A 10,354-nucleotide genomic window follows, 5' to 3' on the forward strand; every position below is an offset into this window, starting at 1 on the left:
TTAACTGATGTTTTGAGTTGTGCTGAGTGATAGGGCTGGGTTGTGGCCAGAGACCCATTAATAGGACGGTGGGCTGGGCTAAGGACCCAATTACCATGCCTAAGGCTCAACGGATCAGCGCCATGTGGACGCTGGCACACTCCTCGGTAAGTTTGCCATTATTCTTTCACATTCCATTCTGTGAAAGACAGCAAGTCTAGGATGTTTGTTTTAACTTTTTTTTGTTGAGATTGTAGTTGAATATAATATAATTATACATAAAATTAAATTATAAAAAACTATCTTTTTTATTTTTTTAGTTTTTTTTGGTAGTTTCACACCCAAACTTAATTTCCACCTCCAAAACAAACAAGCTGAACAAGATGTAGATGCTTTTGAAATTGTTTTTAGATTGTTTGTAAAAAACATGATCTACACGAAAAAAAATATTAAATTTAAATTTAATTTTTATTTTTTTTATAATTTTGATGCATTAATTTTAAAAATAAAAAAATATTTTAATTTATTTTAAAAAAACAAAAATTATTTTAAAAAGCATTTTATATCATAATAACACACGAAATGTCCGTCGAGCATAATTTCTGTCAAAAATGGGTCTAATATTAGATATCAGGGGGACAAAACATACGCTCCTTCAAGGGTACAAGCTATTTCGTGGAGACTGACGGATGCCAGACAAAAAATTTAATATAAAATGTGTAAAATTACAATGCACACACACACTAGAGTTACATGACCCGGGCGATGCCGCGGGTCATTTTTTTTACATAAAAAATATTTTAAAAAATAAAAATTTAAAAATCTTAAATTTTTCTGCAAAGCTATATCCAAAAATCTTGGGTTTAACTGCAACGCCTGACCTAAGAGTAATATTTATAATATTAATAATAACATTAAACTTACATGACCCAAGTTTAAGTGAGTCTGGCTACAACACCGGACCCAAGAATATTGGATGTGGGTCTAGCTATAAGGTCGTGTCATAAAAAATATGATAATTAAATAGATTAATTAAAAAAACAAAGAAAAAAAATCAACAGAAAGGAAAAAACCAATGAAGAAAAAAAAATTGAATTAATTGGGATAACCCTTTAAACCAGGTTGTTCCGTAAAACCTGGGATTCGCGTCAAGAAAGTTTGATAACTAAATAGAAAAGCAAATGACAGGTTTACCCAGAATTAACTTGGTTAACCCATCAAACTAAGTTAATCTGTCAAGCTCAAGATATGTTTCATGAAAGTATGTAAGTCTAATAATTAAATAGAAAATAAAATTAACTTTAACAAACTAAACTAAATGAAAAAAATAACTCGTCAAATCAGGTTAACCCATCAAACCTGAGATCCGTATCATGAAAATCTGATAACTAAATAAAAAAAAAATTAATATTAACAAACTAAATCAAACAAAAAAAAATCATTAAAAAAAAATTAAAAAGAAAAAACAGTTATATAATATAATATAATAATTATAATAATATAATATATTAATAAGTAAATATACTAGTAAAATGCGTGAGATGCCCGCGCGATGCCGCGGGCTTGTGGCATGCTTGTGCATTATCATGGATTTGTGAAAAAAATCATATAAAAAAAAAATTATTACCATCCACAATATTTTAAAGGAAAAAACTACAAAGCTATATTCTCAATCAGTTCAATATTAAAAAAACAAAATCGACAAAAAAAATTATGAAAAAAAAAATGAAAAAAAAGAAGATGACAATTTTGGAAGAAAAAAAAAAAAGCAAAAAACAAATAATAAAAAAATAGAAAAAAAAAACAGTGGGGAAAGTTAAAGCTAAATTTTTTAACCACCTCAATATCAAAATCATATAAGAAAACACTGTAGCAATCTATAGTGTTTTATAAGGAAATATACAATTATAATTTTCAACCAGCTTAATATTAAAAAAAATTAACAAAGATAATTTTGACAAATATAAAAAAAAAATGAAAGGAAAAAAAACATGCAGGGAAACACTATAACAATTTGTAGTGTTTCATGAAAAAATCTACAGTTGTAATTTTTAACCAGCTCAGTATTAAAAACAATAAAAACAAAAAAGACAATTAACAAAAAAAAAATCATATGGAAAAACATTGTTGCAATCAACGATGTTTTAAGGAAAAAAAGCTAAATTGTCAACCGGCTCAGTATGAAATTTTTTTTTGACAAAAACATATTTGGAAAATAAATCAATAAAAAAAACATGTGGGAAAACACTGTAGCAATCTACAGTGTTTTAAATAACTATAAAGCTAAATTCTCAATCAGCTTAATATGAAAAAAATAAAATCGATAAAGATAATTTTTTAAAAAAATATTATTTAATAAAAAACCATGTAGAGAAGCACTATAGCAATCTAGTGTTTTAAAGAAAAAAATTAAAAAACTAAATTCTCAATCAGCTTAATAGTAAAAAAAAATAAAATCAACAAAAATATTTATGAAAAAAAAAAAGAGAAAATATAAAGAAGAAAGACAATTTTGGGAAAAATTTAAAAAAACAAAAAAAAATGTGGGGAAAGCTAAAGTTAAAGCTAAATTCACAACCAACTCAATATTAAAAAAATAAATTCGACAAAGATAATTTAAAAAAAAAAACATATGAGGGAAATACTATAGCCAAACAAAAACCATGTAAGAGAAACATTGTAGCAATCTATAGTACTTTTTTTTTTTTCAAAAAAAAACTATAAAGCTAAGTTCTCAACCAGCTCAATATATAAAAAAAACCGACAAAGACTATTTTCAAAAAAAAAAGAAGTCAATTTTGGGTAAAAAAAAATGAAAAAAAATACATGTAAAAAAAGGAAAACAAAAGCGAAAAAAAAAAACACATGGGGAAAGTTACAGTGTTTTAAAGAAAAAAACAAAAAAACTAAATTTTCAAACCAGCTCAATAGTAAAAAATAAAATTAACAAAAAATAATTCTGAAAAAAATGTAAAAAATGACAATTTTGGAAAAAAAGAAAAACAAATAAAAAAAAAACATGTGGGGAAAGCTAAAGCTAGATTATCTGCCAACTCAATATTGAAAAAATAAATTCAATAAAGATAATTTTTTAAAAAAATATGTGGAGAAACACTGCAGCAAAATAAAAATTATGTAGGGGAAACACTATAGCAATCCATATTGTTTTTGTTTTTTTTTAAAAAAAAAAACTATAAAGCTAAATTCTCAACCAATTTAATATAAAAAAAATAAAATCTACAAAGACCATTTTGAAAAAAAAATCATAAAAAGAAGAAAAAAATATGAGAATATTATAGCAATCCATAATATTTTAAAGAAAAAAACTATATAGTTAAATTTTCAACCAGCTCAATATTTAAAAAAATTAAAAAAGATAATTTTGAAAAAAAAATAAAAGATGATGAAGAAGAAGTAGTAAATTTTGGGTAAAAAAAAAAACACATGTAAAAAAAAAAAAGAAGAAACAAAAACGAAAAAAAAAAAAAAACAAAACAAACAAAAACCTGTTACAGTAAAAAACCTATTATCATGTTTTGCGTGCACGGTAAGCAGAGCTACTCGTGAAGCTATTTCATTCGATCTTGTCATCTGACAATTCCCGTGTGCCAAGACTATTATTATGAAACAAGGATATTCAAAACTATTGAATATCCGTTGAGCTTGTATATGATAAATATTTTCTTATACATATCATATATCTTCAAAGTATACGAAATTAGTAAATAATAATATTTTTATGCGCTTATAAATACTTTATCAACACTGATGGATCAATATATCTTTAATATGTTTACTTAAAAAAAAAACATTATTAAAAGGGTAAAAGACAAGATAATAATTTAATGTATTAAGACTTTATAGGGTACCATGTTCAAGTATCATGGACCTAGCATTGTTTTCAGACCCAATATCCCTATATTCAACTACACGTTGAATCTAAATATACATGAGTGGTGAGATGCTTGACCTAACTTTTTTGAATTCAGTTTATATAGATCTAGTAAGATGCGAGACCCAACACCTTTGAGTTCAACTATATGTTGAGTTCAAATGCATATGAGTCTTGCTAGGTGTCAAATGCAACATCAATAGGTTCAACAAAACGCTGAGCTCAAAGACATATGGATCTAGCAATGTGTTAGACCCAAATATTTTTGGGTTCAATTATGCGCTGAGCCTAATTATATCTGGGTCTAGCACGATGTTAAACCCATACTTCCTTAAATCTAGCTATTCACTAAGCTCAAGTATATTTAGGCCTAACAAAAAGTCAAGACCCAACTATCTTGAGTTTAGCTACATGGTGAACTCAAGTGCATATGGGTCTGGTTAGGTACAACACCCAACATCATTGGGTTCAACTACACATTGAGTCCAAGTACATATGGTTCTCAAAAGGTGTGAGACCCAAATGTCATTGGGTTCAACTATGCACTGATCCAAGTATATGTTGATATGACGAGACACCAAACCCAAACATCCTTGGGTTCAGCCATGCGCTGAGTCCAAGTGTATATGGGTTTAGCAAGGTGTCAGACTCAACTATCTTGGGTTTAGCTACGTGTTGAACCCAAGTGGATATGAGTCTGTCAAGATGGCAATACCAAACTGCATTAGGTTCAGCTACGCGATAAGCCCAAATACATGTGGGTATGGCAAGATGTTGAGCTCAAGTACATGTAAGTTTAACAAGGTGCCAAACTCAACTGCCTTGGGTTTAGTTACACGCTGAATCCAAGTGCATATGGGTTTAGCAAGACGCCAAGGTCGAAATACCTTGGGTTTAGCTATACATTGAGCCCAAGTGCATATGAGTTTAACTAGGTGTTAGACCTATTACCTTGGGTTTAAAGTCATTCTAAACCCAATACATATAGAGATGATAATATTTTTAGACCCTATACTAGGTTGTGTGGTTTTGTTCGTTCATTCTCATGGATTTGTAACATACAATGTTACAAGTAAAGAATGATATTTTTTCTACATCCCTAGGCACATAAAATTCTCCAAATGACCTACCGTATTTCTATCAATATTAATTTTCAGCGAGGGATAACTATCATTAATTAATGTTGTGTAAATGATATTTATTCACCATTAATATTATCAAGAGAAAATGACGCTCCAATCCTTCCATTCAAGAAACATGACAAAGTTCAGAGGCTATATATACCCTCTAAGCCTCACATTTTCTATATTTTTATTTATACCTTATTTTATAGAGCATTCATCATACATTACAAAGAACAAATACTTTTGTTTTTAAAAATTAAAAGCTCATTCTCTCATTTATTACAATCCCTTATACAAAGTTGCTAATTTTATTATCAGAGAATTCATAAATCCCACCAAAAAAAAAATATCTTGCAGGTGTTGAGTTTTCTATCACCAATCATCAATGATTTTCTATCACCAATCACTAGTTCCTTGAACTCTAGAAGAAAATATTAACATGAAGGTGTGATAATTCTCTATCAACACTCAAAAAAATTATTATTCCTAAGCATATAAGATATATTCTTAATAGCTTACACATACTTTGTTATAAAAGATAATATTATCTAATCCATGACAAGATTTGAGATCCAAGTGTATGCTCCTCATCACAATTAGCGTGGGAGTATCTTCATCGTTGATGATTACTAGGATGCTGGTATAACTACAAAACAAGCCCTTTCGAGAGATCTAGGTACTTTGATACTTAAATGAGTTAAAAATATAAGGAGACAACCATATAGAGGTTTTATTATCTATGTTGAAGATTTTCAGTGAATTAAGGATAAAGAAGAAGGTCGAAGAAAATGAAGATGGAGATCCGTGTAAATTTTTTTTAGTGAATTAAGAAGTTTTAGGTCACCTAAAAATGAAAAACATGATTTTGTTCTTTGCAAATACTTTGCAATATGTTAAGTACGTAGTTGTTTTATTTGAAATTTTGTCATTTAAATATATAAAAAATAATGAAATAAACATGTTAAAATTTTATATGTATCCTAACTTTTAGAAATTGTTGTTAAAAAACGTATTAATTGATTTAATTTATCTTAATGTTTTAGAATAACTCTAAATATTTCCAATTTGTTGATATATCCTTTTTGAAAATTACTTTGATAAAAATATTGAGAAACTTAGCATAACCTAATTTTTTATTAAAAAAATAAAGGATTTTCATTTGGAGCTAAAATTCATTTTTTTTTTCTACTAAATCAAATGGGATTTGAGTTTCTCACATAAGTGTAATTTCACCAATTTCAATGAAAAACCTAACAAAACGATATATTAGGGAATGATCCAAAATCTAGGGACAAATTAGAAGTGATTAAATTTATAGGATCAAATTGGAGACATGGTCTAAATATAAGGACAAATTGAACTAATTCTCTTAAAAATAACTTTAGTCAAGATTTAGTTGAGTGCTTGGATCATCAAGCTACTAGTCATCCCACAAAAACTTTCCCTTTTCCAAGTCTAGCAAAAGCAAGAAAGCTTGTAACCAGAAAAACAAAAGAAAAGAAGAAAGACTGGTAGTTAGTCCTCACCTTTTTCTTTTCTTGTTTTTTTAAACAACGTTTGTCTTAGTTCCTTAATAACACCTTTGCCAGTGACGTGTAATATCTTGATTGGATTACCGCTAAATAGGAAGAAACAAAGCAACCATCAGTTTGACATTTAACTGTGCTAGAAAGAGAGGAAAAAAGAGAGGGAGAAAGAAGAAAGAGAAGAGCAGCTGAGCTGAGGGGATCGATGCTGATCTGCTGTATTTATTTACTAATTTAAGATTTCAACATCAACCCATTTCAAAACAAGTCCAGGTAATTTCTGGGCTCGATTTCAATTCTCATAAAGCTTTCAACTTTCATCGACCACTTCAGTTTTTATGGAGTTTCAAAAGGGTTTTTTTTTTTAAATTTTTTTTTCTGTTCTGGTTCAATAGATATCTAAGAAGATTTGATTCAATCATGGAATTAATTTATCTTTTTTTTTAAGGTCCTTCATGTTTGACAAAGTAACAATACGGTGCTGAATTTGACCAAAATATCATCATGGTAAAGTAATTTTGGGTTCTGTCTTAGTATTTGTTTGGTTTGCATTAATTTCTTTTAAAGCAGTTGCTATGTATTTTTGGTGCTTCAGAATTTCTTAGTTGGAGCTTTTAAACCACCATGTAGTGTTTCTATCATTTTTGCTGATGGAAGAACACGCAAACAGGTACCTTGTTAATCTGCTAACATTGCTCAAGTCTTCTGCTTTCTCTGTATTATTGTTGTTGTCATACATTTACGTTTCGTTAATTGTTACTGTAGTATAATGTCAGGAATTCTGTTGTTATTCGTATAGAGATGGAGGCTAAAGCCTTGTGTTGACTGAATTTGATTTCTAGGATGTTTGATGTCTGGATTAGGATATGAATGTAAGAACATGAAAGAAGGGCCTTGTGGGCCACTTGATTTCTAGGTGACCCGTGAATCCAACCCACCATTGCAGGAATGCTGAATAGTAGGAAATATGAGGCAAACATTTTTTGGGCAATAAGTCTTGAAAGTAATTTTATTTTTCCCTGTTTAGCATTTGGGATGAATTTATAGCTTTGTTTAAAAGGTCTTCTCTCTCACATCATTTCAGTCATGTTGGTTATATGCCCCCCCCCCCAAAATTGAGGTAACTTTGTAATGAAAATCCATTACATCAATGGCTACTCTAACATATTGAGTTCAATGAAAGGGTTGATATTCTAAACATCATAAGTGGTCAGACATCAGTTACGCAATTGGGCGACAACATTGGGTGGTGTTCTTTATGAGATAGAACATGGAGTTTGGTTCAGTGAACTAATGAGTTTTTCCTAGATATGTTTGCATGAAGTGAAATATTGGATTTTGTTGAGAGGCTGTCTAAAAATCATTTTAGTCAAGCATATAACTATTGCTTCTATGTGTTTCAATAGGTTCCATTAAAGAAGGAAAATGGCCAAACGGTCATGGTTCCTCTCTTCCAAAGTCAAGAAAACATTGTTGGGGAGGTAGCTACTGAATTTTTTGGTTTTTTTTCTTAATCTTACAAGTCACATATTTGGTGATGTTGTCATTGAGACTGAAATTGAATTTTATTGTTGCTATATTCATATTCAGGTTGTCATAGAACCAGTTCAAGGGAAGAAGGTTGAACACAATGGTGTTAAAATCGAGCTGCTTGGTCAAATAGGTGTGTTGAATTTGCTTCCATTTCTGATATTTAGATCTTGTATTTTATATCTGGAAGATCACGTTCTTATTGTTATTATTATTATCTATTCAATTATTTGGAAAATTCTAACATAAACGAGATAAGGAAAGATAAGATCTGGAAGCAGGCAATGCTGGAAATCTACATGCTGAATTATTTGGGAGTTGTAATGCTTGTGTCTAATCTAGGATTTGAAAGCATTATCAATGCCCGTAAAAGTAAGAAGAGAAGTGAAAAGAAAGCAATGTTGAGAGCTTCTTCTTCCTGCATAAGTTGTCCAAGCCTATAACTGATCTCTATAGCTTGTCATTGGTCTCACTATTTATGTTAACAGAGTCTCGTTGTGTTGTACTTGAGATTTTGGGTTAAATGCTGTCTCCACCAAAGGGCGGGTGACTGGAAGAATGGTGGCTATCTCTTATTGTCAAACACAAAATAGTAATATTTATGTTAACAGAGTCTCTTTATATTTTTTTTCTGCGAAAGAATTTTGATTTGGAGAAGAATATAAAATAATATATAAGAAAAGACTTAAGAAGACAAAAATAGCAGATAAAATGGTAGAATACATCCGTTATGCATTTATGATTAAAAAAAAATGACATAATTAATAATTTCATAGAACTCTTTTCCCTTTCTTGTTTTCTTTGTAACTGATTGTTTCCCCTTGGGGTAGTTATTGGGTGAATATTTCTTTGATTCAAGTTAACATTAAATTGTAGGACTACATTTATTGGCTTATCACATGAGGAAATCACATTTCAGAGTATGACATATTTCTTCCCCTCTTTGCAGAAATGTATTTTGATCGAGGCAACTATTATGATTTTACATCTCTTGGTGAGTGCACCTAAACATTTATTTCTTGTAGAATTGGTCACTTAATGAAGGGCTTTATATGGTATAACATGTTTAGCCATCATTTTTTTTTAAGTTTATATATGTGTATAATAGTTTCATTATTTTTCAAATACATGGTAAATTTAAATTTTTGTTGTACCTTCTATTACTTTTGTGGTTGGTATTGTTAATCAATTAGTGAAGGTAGTTTTTTTTATCCATGATGAACTCTTATCCTGTCATGTGCAGTGCGTGAACTTGATGTACCTGGAGAATTATATGAAAGAAAGACATATCCCTTTGAATTTTCTACTGTGGAAATGCCGTATGAGTCCTACAATGGAGTGAATGTGAGGCTTAGGTAGGTTATCCTTTTTGAATTGCACTGGTTTAATTGTGTAATTGATAGTAATTTGTAAGCATGCTTGGGGGTGTTTCCCAACACCGCAATCAAACCCTAATTTTATTTGGAAGACCAATGATCAAACTTGCACCCAGCAATACTCTTGCCTATGGTTGTCAGGCTAGATATGTAAACCCCTTGTTCCTTCATCTGTTTCCTATTTCTTTCATGCTTTTTCACCTTCACTGTTTATTGATTCTTATGATTTGCGAAAGGTTACCTGATCCTCTCTCCCTCTCTCTTCTTGTTATATATTCATTGTGAAAGAATTCTCATAGTTTGGCATTTGCTACTGAATGATTTTTATTAGTTCTATTATGTGGGGACAATTGCTGATTCTCTAGGCATTAACACACATAGAGACACGTGTAAGAAAACCAGATTTTGGCTGATTGGTTATGCATATAAACATTGTTTTGAAAGATCAATCTTGCCTGTTTTAATGCTGGTGCTAGAGCATTTACTTGTAGGTTTTTTAGCAGAATTTTATTTATTTAAAGAGAGCTGGATGTTATGCGGGGAACAAACTATAATATATTAGTAGAAATTTTTTGAGATCGTGAGAGGCATATGACCATTTTTATTTTTGTGCTCCCTGAGAGTTCAAAGTGATTTTCACCATTTCATTCTTTGTACTTTTATATTAGACTGCAAACAGTATTAGAAATTATAATGACTAGTATAATTTTGAAATTTGAAACCAAAATAAGTTTTATTTTTTAAAAAGCATAAAAGCCAACGCAAGCTTTATTGTTGTTTACAGGTATATATTGAAAGTGACAATCAGTCGAAATTATGTCAGCAACATTGTCGAGAACCAGGATTTTGTGGTAATGATGAATAATTGTTCTGTTGTAGTTATGCTAGTCATATTAACAAGTGATGCAACAAAATATATATATATAT

At 29.9% G+C, this 10,354-nt stretch overlaps 1 protein-coding gene across 1 annotated transcript; it reads left to right on the forward strand.

The window, feature by feature from the left end:
• Window positions 1-6,485: 6,485 nt before the first annotated feature.
• LOC118051926 (vacuolar protein sorting-associated protein 26A) lies at window positions 6,486-10,347 on the forward strand (the record flags this gene model as incomplete). The annotated part of the gene is made up of 8 exons (XM_035062706.2): window positions 6,486-6,794; window positions 6,970-7,028; window positions 7,117-7,191; window positions 7,928-8,002; window positions 8,112-8,184; window positions 9,001-9,045; window positions 9,295-9,406; window positions 10,212-10,347. Coding segments are annotated over exons 2-8 (519 nt in total), but the record flags the coding sequence as incomplete, so codon positions are not given.
• Window positions 10,348-10,354: the final 7 nt, after the last annotated feature.

Source organism: Populus alba, chromosome 1, assembly GCF_005239225.2.
Source record: "Populus alba chromosome 1, ASM523922v2, whole genome shotgun sequence".
Taxonomy (NCBI): domain Eukaryota; kingdom Viridiplantae; phylum Streptophyta; class Magnoliopsida; order Malpighiales; family Salicaceae; genus Populus; species Populus alba.